This window comes from Dermatophagoides farinae, chromosome 6 (genome assembly GCF_024713945.1).
Source record: "Dermatophagoides farinae isolate YC_2012a chromosome 6, ASM2471394v1, whole genome shotgun sequence".
Classification (NCBI taxonomy): Eukaryota; Metazoa; Arthropoda; class Arachnida; order Sarcoptiformes; family Pyroglyphidae; genus Dermatophagoides; species Dermatophagoides farinae.
The window spans coordinates 769,816-787,589 of record NC_134682.1 but is presented as its reverse complement, the minus strand read 5'-3'; the positions used below and the strand labels follow the sequence as shown (position 1 = coordinate 787,589).

Sequence of the window (17,774 nt, the reverse complement as noted above, 5' to 3'; positions counted from 1 at the left end):
AAAAAAAAACAAAAAACAAAGTTGATGTTTGTTTGTTTGGTGGTTTAAATCAAAAAAAAAAAAAATTAATGTTCTTGAAACGATTTTTTTTCTGGCTTTTTTTTTAATTCTTTCTATTTTTTTCTAGATTCTTTAATTTATACTTGATCTGATTAGTTTAATGGATGAATGGGATGTAATTTTAGATTCTTTGATCGTTTTTTTTTTGCTTAAAAAAGTAGCTAAACTTTTTTTCTGCTTTCCATCTCCTCTCCTTGCTTCCACATCTCATCTGTAGTATTTAGTCAAAAAAATAGTAGCATTTACGTAGAATTTGCCCATTTTTTTTTTAATGATCATGATTTTGTCATCATTTGTATTTGTAATATAATGGAGGTTGAGATGGAGAAACAACCAAAAAAAAATTGGTTTTCAATGTTACAATCAAGCCTGATGATGATGGTAAAACAAGAAAAAAATTTTTTTCACTTTCAAATTTTTTTTTTCTTTAGAATAGAATAATATATCCAAAAATCGATGCGTCAATCTTTTTTTTTCTTGTTTTTTTTCTCTCTCTCCCCTCTCTCTCTCTCTCTCTGTCTCTGTCTCTCTTCATTTCCGTTTCGCAAAAAAAAAAAAAAATCAAAAATCATCAAATGTGCAACCATTTTAAAATTATCAAATTGCAAAACATCGGGCAAATTGATTGATTGATTTTGACTTTTCTTAATAAAAATAAAATCATCATCATTGCAAACACACACATACACACATGCACACACAAAAAAATTTCATTTTGAATAATCTAAAAACTTTTTCAAATCTCTCATTGTGTGTCTGACTGTTTTGTTTTATTTTTATATTTTCGATTCGATTTGATTCATTTTTATTTATCATTTTTTTTTCTTTTTCTCGTGTCTGTGTTTTTGATGTGTTTATTTTGATGAAAATATTTTTTTTTGTCTAACAAACAAAACAAAACAAAACAACAACAACAACAACAACAAAAACATAAAAAAATATATGAATCGTCCATTTGTCCAATTTATTTTTTCAATATGAAATTTCTTAAATTTTTCAATTTCAATGTCCAAATTTTCATCCATTGATATAAAATTCACTAAATTGTGTCCATGTGTGTGTGTGTGTGTTTGATTATCAAATTGCACCAAAAAAAAAAAAAAATTTTTTTCATTTTATTTCATTTTTTTTTGTGTGTGTTTCCGGTGTTGTGTTTGTGAACATTTTTTTTTGTGTGTGTGTCTGCTATGTATCTGTCTGTATTCTGTCATCGACCACTTCAATTTTGATTTTTTTTAAAAATCAAATCAATTTCATCATCACCATTACAACCACAATTGACACCTCTAACCATTGGCCTTATTTTTTTTTCTTTCTTCTTCTTCTTTTCCACTTTTCTTTTTTTTTCATTCTTTCCATCCATTTCCATATATTTTCTAAATGTTTATTGTACATATGTTTTTTTTTTTTGATTCTATTCTCTCTTCTTATCGTCATCATCATCGTCATCGACAACAACAACAACAAAATTTCGTTTTATTGTGTTTTTTTCTTCTTCAACAACAACAACAACAACAACAACAATTGGATCAATTGGAAAACACACACACACACACACTTGATATTATGTGCATGTCATTGTTTGTTTTTTTTCTTGGTTTTTTTTTTTGGTTTTCAATTTTAATTCCGGCCAAACGGCATAGGAGATTTGTTCGACATGTTGTTGCCCATGTTGAGCATATATCAGGAATATGTTAGAAATCATCATTTCTCATTACAAGTATTGGCCGAATGTAAACAACGGGAAAAATTTGCTTCAATGTTACGACGATTAGAAGAAAAACCAATCATACAGGGTGAGTGGTGAAAAAATTTTTTCATTTTTGTGTTTTCAATTTTTATAAAATTCTGTTCACCATTTTTTTTTTTTTTTTGCAATATTTTTGAAATTCATTATTCACATAGGACGTACATTGGAAACATTTCTAACATATCCAATGCATCAGGTAAGTAGATGAATAATGAAAACAGAAAAAAATTTTCCGCTTCATCGTATTATTGATTGTGTGTGTGTGTGTGAGTTATGATACCAGAAACAAACGAAAAAAAAAATGAAACACAAAAAACATTCGAGCAAAGAAGAAGATTCGATTTTCCCCGTTTATATAATTTATTATATTTCTCATTATTTTATAATCATCATCATCATCATCATAGAGATCTGATTTGGAACCAGACAACAACAAAAAACAAAAACACATAAACCAACAAACATTAATGTGTAATTTATCATGAATGATTTATGGAAATGAATTGTGATTATGATCATGATTATCATTATCATTATGTTGAAGATGATTGTCTTTCTTATGAAATCTTAAGATCTTACATGTTCGTGATAGTGTGTGTGTGTGTGTGTGTGCAAATGTCTGTATAATTTATTATGATGATGATGATGATCATGATCATCATTATTATTATTAATTCACTATAAAAAAAAATGAAATGAAATTTTCTTTCTCTTGATTCTTTACATTATTACCTGATGACAATGATGACGACGACGACAATGAAATTGGCAGGTACCACGTTATATAATAACATTACATGAATTATTGGCACATACACCACATAATCATGTTGAAAGAAAAAGTTTGGAAAATGCACGAATGAAATTGGAAGAATTATCAAGGGTAAAGACAAAAAAAAAAAAAAATTTCGGGTGTTTTTTTTCCCCTTTTAATTATCGATTGAATTGTATTTGTTTGTAGCAAATGCATGATGAAGTTAGTGAAACGGAAAATATCCGTAACAATCTGGCCATTGAACGTATTATTGTCGGTGGTTGTGATATATTGCTCGATGTTAATCAGGTTTTCATCCGTAAAGGATGTGTTATACAAGTATTGAATAGTGATCGTAGTAAAACAACTAGCCGTGTTGCACGTATTGGTTCATTTCGTGGTCTTATTGAAAAAGAAATCATGCGTCAATGTTATCTATTCTCTAATCATATGCTTCTTTGTACAAGAACTTCTGGTGGAAAATTATCATTAGTTGATGTAAGTGTTGTTGTTGTTGTTGTTGTTTTCATTATTCATTATTCGAATTTAAATCCAATTAATTTCAATTATAATTATTTTAGGGAATTGGAAAAATTCCATTAGCCGAAGCAACATTGATTGAAGATCCAAATGAACAATTTCAATTCACCGTGGATGATACAGGCAAGTAATCTGTATATTGAGTTGTGTGGCCATCTAGTGGATAAAAATATTATTAATGTGCGAATTTTTTTTTTTTGAATTTCTGCCATATATTTTTATTTCAATCATTTGCCACCAGAAGGCTCTATTAGCTCAACTTCAAGTCATTCAAGTGATGCTGGTACCGGGACCGGTACTGGAACTGGAACTGCAGGAACATTGATAAATACTACTGGTACAAATATACCATCGTTTATAAATCAAACAACAACAACAACAGCAACAACAACAACCAATGTATCATCATCAACAGCAACAAATAATGCAACAACAGCAACGCCAACACATTCAGGAAAAGATTATGGTGGTCTGGATTTCAAGATAATTGTTGATTGCAAAACTGGACCACCGGTAACCGTACATTTGGTTGCACCAACATTGCAGGAAAAAACAGCATGGATATCGGATATTAGCCAGGTAAGACATTTCAAAATGAATAAATTCTGAATGAATCGAATATTTGTTATACTCAATAAACGAAAAGACGAAACGACAACAAAAAAAAGTGATAATTGAAAAAAAATCAAGGACCAAAAAAAAAATTATTAATAATGATGATTGTGAGATAGAAAGAAAAAAATTCAATTCAAACAATCAATTTCATCATATTCATATTGATATACGTAATAATAATAATCTTTTCACATTTCAAATATTGAGATTATCATCATCATTTTAATTATCATTTTTGTTGTTGTTGTTGTCGTCGTCGTTGTTGTTGTTGTTGTTGTTGTTGTTGTAATCTGAATAATAATAATAATAATAATAATAGGCCAATAAGGCAAATTCTATATAGAATTGTTCATATTTTTTTTTCGCCACGCCACTACTTTTGTTTTGATGAAACAAACAAAAAACAAAAGTTCTGGATATATTATACACTGCCATATATGTAGTGGCCAAAATCAAATGCAATCAAATAATAATAATCCAGGATATTATTTCATTTGGTGCAAATATTGCAACGAAACAAAACAAAAAATGTTTCTCTCTCTCTCTCTCTCGATCTCTGTTTAGAAATGATAGATCAATGTTTACCTTGGAAATGAAAATTGATTTCGTGGAAAATTTTCATTTCTGCATTTTTTCTTTCTCCGTTCATTCATTTTTTGTGATAGATATGAAAATTGATCATCTATAATCGGGTACCATTATTTTTTTTGCATTATAGAAAAAAAACACAATCGATTTACACCATGCAAAAGTAGTACTTGCATCATATGAACAAATAACAAGAATCGGCCAATTCTTGTTACTTGTGTTAATTATTAATTATTAAAACGAATGAACAAACAAACAAGGGACAGAAAAAAAAAATTCTTGTTATCATCACTTTATCTGAGAGAAAATGAACAAACAAAAAAAAATGAGCCCAGATCTTTTTTTTTTTGGTGATGATGATGATGATGATGATGATGATGTAATCATATAATGAACATTCGAATTGAAAACAAAACAAAACAAAAAATGTCGAATGAAAAGAAATGGAAAAAAAACAATTGAAAGATGAAAAGAGAAAAAAATTTTTTCCATTTCAAAAACAAGAATAATAATTCGTACTGCAAATTCGATATCGAGGATAATCACATGTTATTTGGAATGGAAAACAAAGTATCCGGTATCAAGTTTATTTTTGTCTTTTTTTTCGTTTTTTGTTTTTGTTTTGATGAAAGCCCATTTTCACCTTTCTTATATATATATAAAAAAAATGACAGACACACTTTTGCTGCTGTCATATATGAATTTTCAAACATCACAAGATCTGTGGCTATTTATTTTGTTCTGGATTTTGTTTTTTGTTTCTGTTTTCGACAAAATTTCAATTTACAACCAAAAAAAAAGTGAATTTATTGAATTGATGGAAAAAAAATGAAGACCAAGACCAAGAAAATTTCATTTCATTTCAATTTCAATTTTTGATATTTGAACCTCTCTTTTTTTATGTTTTTTCCCCATCATCATTATCATTGTAACCATATGCATTAAAAAACAAACTCTTGAAACATTTAGAGATTTTACCGACATTTTTTTTTGCCATTTTCTCATGTAGAGATTCATCATCATTGTGATTTATCCAACACTAAACACACACACACACACACACAAACAGATATAATGTCATTTTGTTTTGTTTGCACCCGGATTTTTTTTTTCGTTTTCGTTTTCATTTTCATTTTCATTCTTCAAATGATTATATAATAGAACAAGGACCTAGATAGAAAATTTTGTGTGTGGGTGGTAGGTAGCTAGAGAGGAGAAAACAAACCATACCGAAACAAAAAAAAAAAAAATTTTTTTCGCCATCCAAAACTACATTCTCAAGGACCGAAATTTTTTTTTTTTTTCGTTCGTTCGTTCGTTCACTTGACGCATGTCTAAATCACGATCGAACAAGAAAAAAAAACAACAAGAGTAATTTGGATTCATCATATTTTTTTTTCATTATTTTGCAGAATTTGATGATAATGGTATAGAATTTTCTTACTTACGAGCATGATTCATTCAATTCTGTTATTTCCAATTACATTTTTGGCAATAAGATTTGGTTTTTTTTATTCCTTTTGATTCTATCGGTTTTTTTTCTATTTTTTTTTTTTTTTGGGTGATTATGAAACACCTGTTTTTTTTAACAAACAAACAAAAACAAAACGAAAAATCAATTCTATAGATTTGTGTCCATAGAATTTAAATAGTGTAGTGGATTTTTTTTTTACACCCACACCTACACCCACAAATTCTTTTTTTCTTTGTTGTTGTTGTTGTTGTTGTTCTACTTCTTCTTCTTCTTCTTCATAATCATACACCCACACTTTTTTTCCCGGTATTGTTTTTTTTAGTCATACATTGGGTTTTTGGCTATGGTGGTAGCTGAAATTTTTTTTTTTTTTTATAATACCTGCCCACACACGTACACATACACTGAATATACCGAATTCTCGATTACATCTCATCATCATTTTTTTTCAGAGGTAGTATAGTATTATTTTATTTGAAAATGAATGAAAGAATTTGTTTGTTTGATTTTTGTACATTTTCAATGCAGAATTTGAAAAATTCAAATTCTGTGTGTGTGTGTGTGTGTATTTGTCATTTCAATTCGATGATGATGAAGAAAAAAAACGACAATCCGGATGAACATATATTTTCTATAGAATTTTGAAATGGTTCCAATTTTTTTTTGTCGAGCAATTTCACAATAATAAACGATTAACCGATTATGCAATGATGATAAAAAAAATGTGTCAAGATCTTTATTGCATTATTAATAATTGCTAAATATTACGGAATGATCAAAAGGAATGTGATATTGTTTTTCTTTTCATTCTCTAGAATCATAGAATGATGCCGAATAGTTTTTTTTTCTGTGCTTAGTTTTCATTCTTATTTTCATAATGAATTTCTATGCTTTTCGTTTTGGTTTTTTTTCACGTTACTATTTTGAATTTTCAAATTCATGCGAAAAAGGTCCCATTTTTTTTTGATTAAAATTCACATCCATGAACCTAATGATGAGATTCTAGTGTTTCTAGGTCTATTCAGGTTTATTTTTTTTTCTTTGTTCACAAACTACAAAATGATGATGATGTTTGAACACCACAACAACATGTTAAATGCCAATAGCCCCTTTATTCGGATGGATGATGATGTCCTGTGATGAGAGTGAGAAAGCCATATTGTTCACCCTCTCACTCTCGCTTTCTTTATGATTTTCCTATATATTTCTTTAGTGCAACAAAAAAAAAAAAAAATTTTGTGAAATCAGATGCCAGAGCACAGAGAACCCGAAAAATTAAAAAAAAAAAAATACCGCTACAACTAATAGATTTTGTGTGTGTGTGTGTGTGTGTGTGTGTAGATGCTAGCTATTGAAAATCAAGAAATGTAAAAATATTTGAAACTGAATATATGGTCGACGACAATGTTCAATATAAAGCGCCGTCGCAGAATAATTTTGTTTTCCATCATTTTTTTTTTTTTTTTTTTTTTTTGGTTGGAACACAGAATATGAAAGAAAGAAAGAGCGTGCGAATGATGATATTGCCACCATATTCGGGTCCATATGAATCAACCTATTGATAACAGAAATATAGCCGAGGTCCCCACTCATTTTTTTTTTGTTCACTCACCACTCATTCAGTACTGAGCTTTTTTTTTATTCTGGATCACTTTTTTTCTGAATATATTGGTCATATACACACACACATAAACAAGGAATTCGAAACAATAGAATTCATCACCCATCATCATCATCATCATCGTCGTCGTCGTCGTCGTCACCAGAATTGAATTGAAACAAGGGTGAGAGAGAGAGAGAGAGAGAGAGAGAGAGAACTAGAATAATTCTAGCTAGAGATTCATGCTGAACTTTTTTTTTCCAGGTTTTTTTTCATCATCATCATCCTACACATATTTTAACGTATGCGTGTGCGTGTTTGTTATTTGTTGTTGTTGTTGTTGTTGTTGTTGTTATCATTGATGATGGTGGTGGTGGTGGTGGTGGGCTATTGAATTTTTTTTTTATTTGGAACGCTGCTAGAATCTAAAGACGAATGCGTGTGTGTGTGTGTGTGTGTGTGTGGATTCATGAGAAAAAGAGTGAGAGAGAATAACGAATAAAGAATCGAAAAAAAATGTTCTTCATCTCTTCTCTGTTTTTTTTTGTGAACAACAGTAATGCTAATCTTTCGGTGTGTGTGTGTGTGTGTTTTTTTTTTGTTTGTTTGTTTGTTGTGTTTGTATTTTGGTTGTACCAACAAATATTCAATCAATCAACCAATCAATCAATCAATGATAATAATTACAATCAAATTTATTCATCTGAATAATAATTGTTTATTAACGAAATTGCCCATTTTGTCCATTCATTCATGATTCATTCATTCCATATAGCAGAATTATGGATTTTTTTTTCTATTATTATTATTATTTGTCTCCTGTTGTTTGTTTGCGTGTGTTTTAGTGTGTTTGTAGATGGTTGAACGATGATGTTGAACATTTGATTAAATTTGATATAATTTGATGATGATGATGATTCAAACACGAAAACAACGGCATCGGCAGTCTTCTTTTTTCATCTTGATGCAAAAGAATTTTGATTGTTGAAAAAAAAAAGAAAATTTCTTTGTTAATGTCATTTGTTTTGATGAAAAAGGGCTGTTCGTATACATACATCTTTGATAATTGTTCAAATTAAAAACAAAAACAAAAAAACAACCAAATGGTGATTATGAGACGTTTTAAGACACATTCGGCAAGTAGTACTGGTCATCATCCATCATCATCATCATCATCACCATCACCATCGACAACATCTAGTCGTAAATCATCATCAGTTTCTGGTCTTTTTAAATCAGCATCATCACCAACACCACCTACAAATTTTAGTACAAACAGCAACAACAACAACAATAGTACAGATAATACATCGTCTAATACAAATACTGGTGGTGGTGGTGGTGGTACTTCATATCATCAACGAAGTGCAGCATTAATTCGTAGTTATGGACGTGCTATTAATCGAAGTTTTCAATCCGGTATTGGTTATATGTCTGGACATGGTGGTAATAACAATAGTAATCATCAACATCATCATAGTTCTGAAAGTAATAATAGTTTGGATATACCGGAAACTGACCATACAATTGGATCATCATCAAATCTATTGGATGTGGATATTTCATCAACATCAACATCATCATCAACAACAACAACAGCAGCAACGAATGTCAATAATTTTACTATCAGTTCCAGTTGTGGTGGTGGCTCTGGTGGCCTTAAATCACCATTATCACCAAAATTACAATCAAGATTTAAATTTTCAAAAAATAAAACTAAATCAAAAGAAGATCAACAACAACAGCAGCAGCAGCAGCAAGGAAGAAATTTTCAAGAAACTAGTTCTTGTCCAGTGTTGATTGCAGCAACAAATGATGATAAAAATGAAACAAAAACAAGTCAAAACGATACTAATACAGTGCCTTTATTGAAACAACAAAATGATGAATCAGAAAATTTAAAAATGGAAATTTCTAGACAAAAAATTACAACAGTAAAAACTAGATATACAACAACAAAACCATCATCGATGGTGACAACAACAAAAAATCAATCAACAAAACCAATTTTAATGAGAAAAATTGATTCTGATGAACAACGGAATCAAGAATATTCACATCAATCGAAACCAAAACAATCATCAAGTGATTCATTAATGTTGATTGGTAATCAAAAATCTGTTGTTATAGATAAACAACAACATTCTACCATCAAACAACAACAACATCAACAACAACAACAACAAAAACAGCAATCATCATCATTATCATCACAATTGAAAAAAGATTCCAAAACAACAGCCATTTTAACATCAAATACAAGTAGTAGCAGCAGCAGCAGCAGCAGATCATTAAATAAAAAACAATCAATTGGAAAATTACGTAAAATGATTGCAATGGAAATTGTTGCAATACCGAATCAAATTGTTTATGAAGAAGGCGATAATAATAAGGTTTCAATGATTTTTTCATTTCATTGTTTTTTACCCATTTTTTTTTTTGCTCATTATTCTAATGGTACAAAACATATTTTGTATTCTGGTTGGTTCTGAATGTTTTTTGATACATCGATGGTAACCAGAAAACATTCAATGTTACTTAGCATATTGATTCTATTTTTATCCACTTTGATTGATGGCTATTTTTGCACATTATGAAAACTTTTTTCTTTTTCTTTTTTTATTCATGATGATTTTAAGAATTTTTTTTTCGTTTTATTCACTCGAACTGTATTCACACGGTTCTTTTATTGATCCATTTATTTAATTTTTTGAATTTTTTTTTTTTTGTTCAATTTATTCAATTCACTAGTGTATTGACAACGTCCATTTCAATGATTTATTTCATGGAACATTGAATGATTCATCATCTATTACTATGCCACATTCGATCAGGTAGATTTTTGTTGTTGTTGTTGTTGTTGTTGTTGAATTCATTTTATTTTTTTTAATTTTAGAAACGATCCACGTCTTTTTAAAGATGATGTTGATATACGTTTTAGTCGTACATTGAATTCCTGTAAATTACCTCAAATTCGTTATGCTAGTCCTGAACGTTTATTTGAACGTTTAACTGATCTACGATTTTTAAGCATCGATTTTTTAAATACATTTCTACTCACATATCGTGTATTCACTGATAGTATTACGGTTATTGAAGCATTGAAACGTGTCCATTATAGTCCAGATCTATCGACAATGAATGCATCATTACATGATTCATCTGGTTCATTAGAAGAAGGAACCGGTGGTGGTGGTGGTGGTGGTGGCGGTGGTGGTAATAATAATGCAAATGGCAATACAACCACAAAAATAGATTCAACACATTTACATCCTGGCCAATCACCATATCATTATTCTGGTATTATAACAACGGCTAATTCGCTCAATACATCACATTCAAATACTGGTGGTGGTGTTGGTGGTGGCGGTGGCGTTGGCGGTGGCAGTAGTGGTGTCTCTGCAACTATTATTGGAAATGTCAATGTTAATAATGTATCAGCTGCCAATGAATATTTATCAACCACAATTGATTATGATTATTCACGTCGTATTAGTAATAGTTCAGTACTTTCTGATCTGAATGATCTTGGTCATCGTGAATCGATTGTATCGACCAATTCAGAATCAACAGCTGGTCAACAATTGGCACAAGTACAGCAAATGTTTGCATCGAATACAATACGTAATAATCAACATTGGCGTTTAAGTTATCGTAAATGTGTGTTGTTTTTTTTTATTTTTGTAATTTTTTTTTCTTGACATAATCGATGTTTATTTTATTTTATTTTATTTTTTTTGGATTTATATTCAGTTGAAGAAGAACAAGCACGTGAACGTTATTTAAAACGAATGAATAATCGTTTAGCTCATGGAAGTATTTCATCGACAACCTCATCAAATGCAGGCAATAATAATGAAAATATACAAACTACTAGCGGCAACATCAACAACAACACTAATAATACTGGTAATAATATTAGCAGCAGTAGTGGTCATTTTCAATTACCAGCTGGTGAACCTATGCTTACACCAGCAATTACTGATCCAATTGCCGTTCCAGTTCCACCGCCACCAAGTCCAGAAGTTCCGGGTTATTTACAAAAAAGTACAAAAGAAGCTTCCTCAACATCATCATTAATGGTATGTGTTTTGCGATGAAAAAAAAAACATTTGTTAGTAAATGTTATGTTTTTTTTTTCGTAGGCTGATAATAAAGAATCTGCCACTAGTAGTAGCAATGATGATCGTTCACCTAGTCCAACTGAATCATCATCTAGTCAACAATCCAAACAAATGACAGCAATACATCGTCCAAATCAACATTTACGAATAATAACAAATAATAATAATAATAACGCTGCTCATCAGGATCAAGTTTTATCACCACATTCACAATCATGTGATACATTGACAAATAATTCTGAACAAAGTTATCCAGCATCACCATTAAGTTCAGCAACCAGTTCAGCAACATTGGTTGGTACAGATTCACATACATGTTCACCGAAACCAAGTCCAGTACAGAAAACATCACCACATAGTTTACCAGGACAAAATTCTGCTGAACATGGTGCTGTGAATCAAGAATATGAAACTATACCGGAAGAAAATGTAGAAAATCGACAAAGATTAGTACAAAATACTGTTGCTGCATTACATGATCAGTTAAGTGAAGGAACACCACCTCCAACGCCACCAATACCGGGTACACCACAAAAACAATCTCAACATCATCAACAACAACATCATCATCATCATCATTATCATCATGTCCACCAACCGCCGCCAATACCATCACATCCAGCATCATCTGCTCCACCAATATCTAGTGTTGGTTCGTGTTTTGTTTTGCCACCGAAAAGTCAAAATCCCAAATCTACTGATTCTCGATCAGGAAGTATTTCGGTTCCACCACCAGTAAAATCATCTGAATCACGTTCTGGTAGTATTGGCCATTCTTCTGCACCGTCGGGTAGATTAAGTGCAACCAGTATGAATTATCTTCGTGTTCGTGGAGCTGGTTCTAAACGTGGATCAGGTAGTAGTGAATGTGAAAGTATGGCCAGTTCATCTGTAACACCACGATCATCATTTCAAACGGACACGAGTATCAGTACGGCACGTAGTTCATTTCAACATCCAGAATCACCACAAATGTCTAGCAAAGCCGGTGTTGTTGTTATTTCATCACGTGCTACGTCACGGCGTTCAAGTACAGCTTCAGCAGCTTCCGGTAATCATTTTATTGAATTTAAATATTCAATATTCATGCTCATGTTAATTTTGTTTTACACATTATTCAATCTAGCTTTTGCTGCAGCAACAGCTGCATCTAGTAATCCACCAGAACCAACGGATCCTATGATGAAACAGGTGATTGTATCACGTGGTAGTAGCCGATTTTCAAGTGCAGCTGGTGCAGATCTGAAGATACCAAATAGCCAAGGTGGCGGCGATAGGGCTGGAGCTACACAGAATGCACAGAATATTGCTGCTAATAATGAACGAATCGCTCAACGAGCTAAACGTGAATCTATGATTAGTACGGCCGCTACAATGCGTGTATTGAACGTACTCAGACATTGGGTTAGCAAACATTCACAAGATTTTGAAAATGATCAAAAATTATTACAAATTACCACGGAATTTTTGGAAGAATTAGTACACAATACGAATCTATTGCCAGCTGAACATAAAGCAGCTGTTCAATTGCAACAAATGATTGCCAAACAAACAATGGAAGCTAAAGAAAAAGTTGATCTTGATGTATTGTTAGCGGCGCCAATACAACCAAGTCAAGATAATATTGAAACACTGTCGGCATTAGAGATAGCCGAAGTGATGACATATTTAGATCATAATATTTTCATTCGTATACGTAGCGAAGAATTTCTAGGTCAAGCATGGATGAAAGAAGATAAGGTATGTGCTTATAATTGTTATTTGATTGAATCTTGATCTTAATTAAATATAATGGAATTTTATTTTGAATAGAGTAAAAAAGCATTTCATATTCTTTTAATGACTAAACATTTCAACGATATTAGCCGTTTGGTTGCATCGGAAATATTGCGTGTACCAGAGCTTCATAAACGTGTTGCCATCATTGAAAAATGGGCAGCTGTTGCCGATATTTGTCGATGTTTTCATAATTTTAATGGTGTTTTACAAATATGTGCTGCATTCACAAATTCATCTGTATATCGTTTGAAAAGAACATGGGAAAAGGTTGCTAAAACTGTATGTATCATTATCATCATCATCATCATCATCATCATCTATGAAATCTAATCTAAATTATTAATTTCAATCAAAATCATAGACCAAACAGACTATTGAAAAATTGCAGACATTAGTTTCAACAGATGGACGTTTTCGTAATATGCGTGAAGCATTACATCGTTGTGATCCACCGTGTATACCGTATTTGGGAATGTATTTAACCGATTTATCTTTCATCGAAGAAGGAACACCAAATTTTACTGATGATGGTTTATTGAATTTTTCCAAAATGAGAATGGTATAATAATGATGACATTCGAAATTTTGCTTTTTATTTATTCATTTTTCTATTCTTTTAAAACAAAAATTCCATTCAGATTGCACATGTAATACGAGAAATAAGACATTTTCAACAAACACCATATAAAATGGAACATAATCCAAAAGTTACAAATTATCTGCTTGATACATCAAGACATTTACAAGATGATGAATTATATCAAATGTCATTGACATTGGAACCACGGTTATCACGTTTTTCACCACGTATACATGTACCGAATGTAGGATCAACGGCAACATCACCATCGGCAACAACGGGCAATCAAACAGTGGCAAGCAATAACAATGATAATACTACCATTTCATCGTGAAAATGTGAACATCATTTGGATTTTTTTTATTTGTTTTTTTTTTGTCATTTATTTGCCACGCAATTTGCTTCATCAATCAATCAATTAAGTTGGCCAAAAATGAAAATGAAAATGTCAAGTTTTCGTCTGTTTCTTTGCCAATCCAATACCACGTGTATATAAACTAAATGAAGAAAAATTCGAAATGTTCATCATCATCAAAAAAAAAAAAAAATTTTTTTTGCGTGATGATCAACCGATGATATAATCATGTGTCTCCTTTAATCACGAACAGACTCACACACACACAACAAGAAAAGAAAACTGAAAAATTGAAACGCACAACAACAACAACAAACCAAAAAAAAAACAAACAAAACAAATATAGACAGATTTAATCTGAATCTGTCTATCACCAATAATTTTATCCATTCTTTCTTTTGATCTCGTTTTTGTTGATTCTTTCAATATATATATAATAATAATAATAATTATCGATTAACCAATAATAATGAAAATTTATCAAAAATTCGAGCTTTATCTTGATTTCAAATACATACACACACACACACACACATCCATATCTATTGAGAATCACACTAATTGACCCATTCATTCCAAAAAAAACAACATTCTCAATTCTGGATTCCAAATTTCCATTCCTACTACTACTACTACTACTTTTTCCTATCTATTTTTTTTTCTTTCCTTCTTTTATTTTGCTCTTGAAGATTGATCTCCAAGCTATCTGTGATTTATTATTATTATTATCAATTATCAATTATCAAGTAATTACAAATCATCGAATCTATTCGAATCAATCAAACAGACACCTGTTTTATTCATTGTTACATAAATGGAAATTTCATGATAATGATGATAATTTTTGGACTCTTGTTATCTCTCGGTACATTGTACATTGTACACACACACACACACACACACACACACACACACACACACACACACACACACACGAATGTTATATTCCAATATAATAAAAACCAACCATCACATTCCATCCTTATCCATTCCTTGTTGTTGTTGTTTTTTTTTTCGTTGTTCATAATGATGATGATGATAATTGTTGAAATGTTAATAACATGAATATTATCAATGTTGATTTTTTTTTCTTTGCCAAAAAAAAAAAAAAATGAACCACTACCCCATCAACCATTTTCACCAAACACACACACACATACATCGATCAATTTCGTTTGTAAATCGTTAAAATAAACAAAAAAAAATGGTAGTATTTTTTTTCTCGCAAAATTTATATTACTTGATTAAAAAAAAAAAATGAAACATCAATCAATGTGTCTTTGTCTCTCTTTCTTTTTCCCTCTATCGAATCTATATCTTTCTAAATCTAAGCAAAAGAAAAAAAATTTTTTTTGAATAAGTTGAAAATTTAGAAAATACGAATGTGTAATGAAGCTCAGATATGATGATAAAAACCAAAAAAAAAAAAAACTGCATGCAAACTTGCACTTTAAAAAAACGCATCGTTCAATCATCATTGAATAAATTTAAGGTTAATAAAAATTGGATGGATCATCATCATCATCATCATGGAATTTACCACTGAAATGATGAATAATGAAACAAATAAACCGATGGTGACAACAACAACAACAACAACAACGACAACAAAAAAAATCATCAGATTCAAAAATCGTGAATCTCTCTTGACGTAAGAAAATTATATAAATTTTTGTCATTCATTGTTGTTTCATTTTAAATGTTAGACAAATGTTTGCAAATGATGCCAATTTACGTACAATACACAACATGATAGTCATGTTGGTAATTGTGTTCCTGCTTTATACAATTGAAGATATTATCAAAGAACCAGCCAAATATGAAGAAATTTATGAAGTAATTTTGTGGAATGTCAGCGATTTAGGCTCGGTGATACGAATATGGTTAATGATGAATATGATTGTACTCTGTTTACATTATCCATTGGTTTTATTCAACAATTTTCTTCAATATCGATGGTTATTGATCAACAATCCAGAAAAAGATAGACAATATGCTGGATGTTTACATCGAACCATTTTGTACACCATCTATGGTTGTATTTCGATTTTTGGAATACTCATTTATTGTACTTATAGCGTGTTAATTAACGATATTAAATTGACTGGTTCATTTAGCCTGTTGTTGGAGATGGTAAGTTTTATGGTTGCAAAATTCATAATCAATTTTTTCAATTATTCTCTTGTTGCTCGTTGAAGACACGACTTTTGATGAAATCACATTCATTTTTCGTGGAAAAAAAAGATCTTAACATCGGCAAAGAAACACTAGCAAGTTTAATAAGCCAGGAGCATAAAAATATTTACCGTTCTTTTTGGTCACTTTCATCACGTGCTCGATTCCGGAAATTTATTTATTACTTGTTTGCACCAACTTTGTTATACCGTGATTCTTATCCACGAACCAAAAAAATTCGATGGATTTGTGCTGTTAATTTTGGTCTACAATTCATTTTAACTGTTCTATTAATGTTATCTGACGTATCAAGGTTTTGTTGTCAATCTGAAAAAAACTGGCATCGAACCACTAGTGCTCAATTTCAAATTGCTTTACCAAATTATCGCCTATGGAATAATTCTTTATTGGCTGTTTTTTTACTTTTTTTTCCATGCATATCTTAATTTCACTGCCGAACTTTTACGTTTCGGTGATCGTCATTATTATGATGATTTTTGGAATAGTAAATCAGCACAAGAATATTTTCGAAAATGGAATCATGTAGTACAACAATGGCTTTATGTTTACATATTCATACCTATCGATAATCGATTCCATAATCGTGTATTGACCAATTTGGCTGTCTTCATAACATCAGCTTTGGCACATGAATACATTATCGGTTTTACATTACGTTTTTTCTTTCCAATCAATCTAATTGCCATGATAGTTCTAACTCGTAAGTGTAACTAGATTATCATCAATAATTTAAATATATTTTATAAACATTCACTTTTGCTTTGAATAGAATCCGTCTATTTTATGGAAAAATTTAATTTTATTAAAACAATGGATTCTTTCGTCATTGAATCCATTGTTAGTTGGTCAATTATGGTGGCTATTTTTATAATCGAATGGTATTCCAGGATTAAATGTCCATTGCCTGTAAGTGAAAATTATATTCCAATCTAAACATTTCAATAAACAATCATCCATTATTATCACAAATATATAGGAACATTTAAAATCATGGATCAATTTGCCACGTTCATTTTACTGCGTGAAATTATAACACACACACACACACACATAATCACAATGTTTGAATCACACACATATTGATCAAATAAAACATTTAAATTTTAAATCATCACAATTTCTTTGCAATTTGATTATTATCAATGATTTTTTTTGCGATTTTCCTTCAACTTCAAATCGTGTATATCGTGTTTGTTTTTTGTGTGTGTGTGAACGCCAGAAAAAAAACATGTACACGTACTACTGTGATAATTAGCTTATATCACATATGTATGTGATATTAATGAATTTTGGTGGCCACAAATTTTCTACACATGCAATAATTTAACATAAACAACATTTTGAATTTATTCAATGTCA

At 30.6% G+C, this 17,774-nt stretch overlaps 2 protein-coding genes across 6 annotated transcripts in view; both read left to right on the top strand.

The window, feature by feature from the left end:
- The window catches only part of LOC124493399 (ras-specific guanine nucleotide-releasing factor 2), a 35,601-nt gene extending 21,041 nt beyond the window's left edge, over window positions 1-14,560 (top strand). For 2 of the 5 annotated variants that reach the window (XM_047056481.2, XM_075731806.1), the window contains exons 7-20: window positions 1,704-1,856; window positions 1,966-2,006; window positions 2,583-2,693; window positions 2,772-3,062; window positions 3,146-3,227; window positions 3,346-3,683; window positions 10,133-10,215; window positions 10,278-11,041; window positions 11,135-11,463; window positions 11,527-12,556; window positions 12,632-13,245; window positions 13,318-13,563; window positions 13,646-13,843; window positions 13,923-14,560. In XM_047056481.2, the coding sequence (XP_046912437.2) occupies window positions 1,704-1,856; window positions 1,966-2,006; window positions 2,583-2,693; window positions 2,772-3,062; window positions 3,146-3,227; window positions 3,346-3,683; window positions 10,133-10,215; window positions 10,278-11,041; window positions 11,135-11,463; window positions 11,527-12,556; window positions 12,632-13,245; window positions 13,318-13,563; window positions 13,646-13,843; window positions 13,923-14,198 (4,556 nt within the window). In that variant the 3' untranslated portion in view covers window positions 14,199-14,560. Of the gene's footprint in view, window positions 1-416; window positions 442-1,703; window positions 1,857-1,965; window positions 2,007-2,582; window positions 2,694-2,771; window positions 3,063-3,145; window positions 3,228-3,345; window positions 3,684-7,918; window positions 9,775-10,132; window positions 10,216-10,277; window positions 11,042-11,134; window positions 11,464-11,526; window positions 12,557-12,631; window positions 13,246-13,317; window positions 13,564-13,645; window positions 13,844-13,922 lie in introns of those variants that run through there. The other 3 variants (XM_075731808.1, XM_047056482.2, XM_047056483.2) reach the window with 3 other exon arrangements.
- A 986-nt stretch (window positions 14,561-15,546) lies between these two features.
- Window positions 15,547-17,523, top strand: LOC124493923 (sterol O-acyltransferase 1-like). Its single transcript, XM_047057045.2, is given in 6 exon segments — window positions 15,547-15,870; window positions 15,926-16,352; window positions 16,418-16,809; window positions 16,811-17,115; window positions 17,185-17,321; window positions 17,392-17,523. Coding segments are annotated over 6 exon segments (1,419 nt in total). The 5' UTR covers window positions 15,547-15,769; the 3' UTR covers window positions 17,449-17,523.
- Window positions 17,524-17,774: the final 251 nt, after the last annotated feature.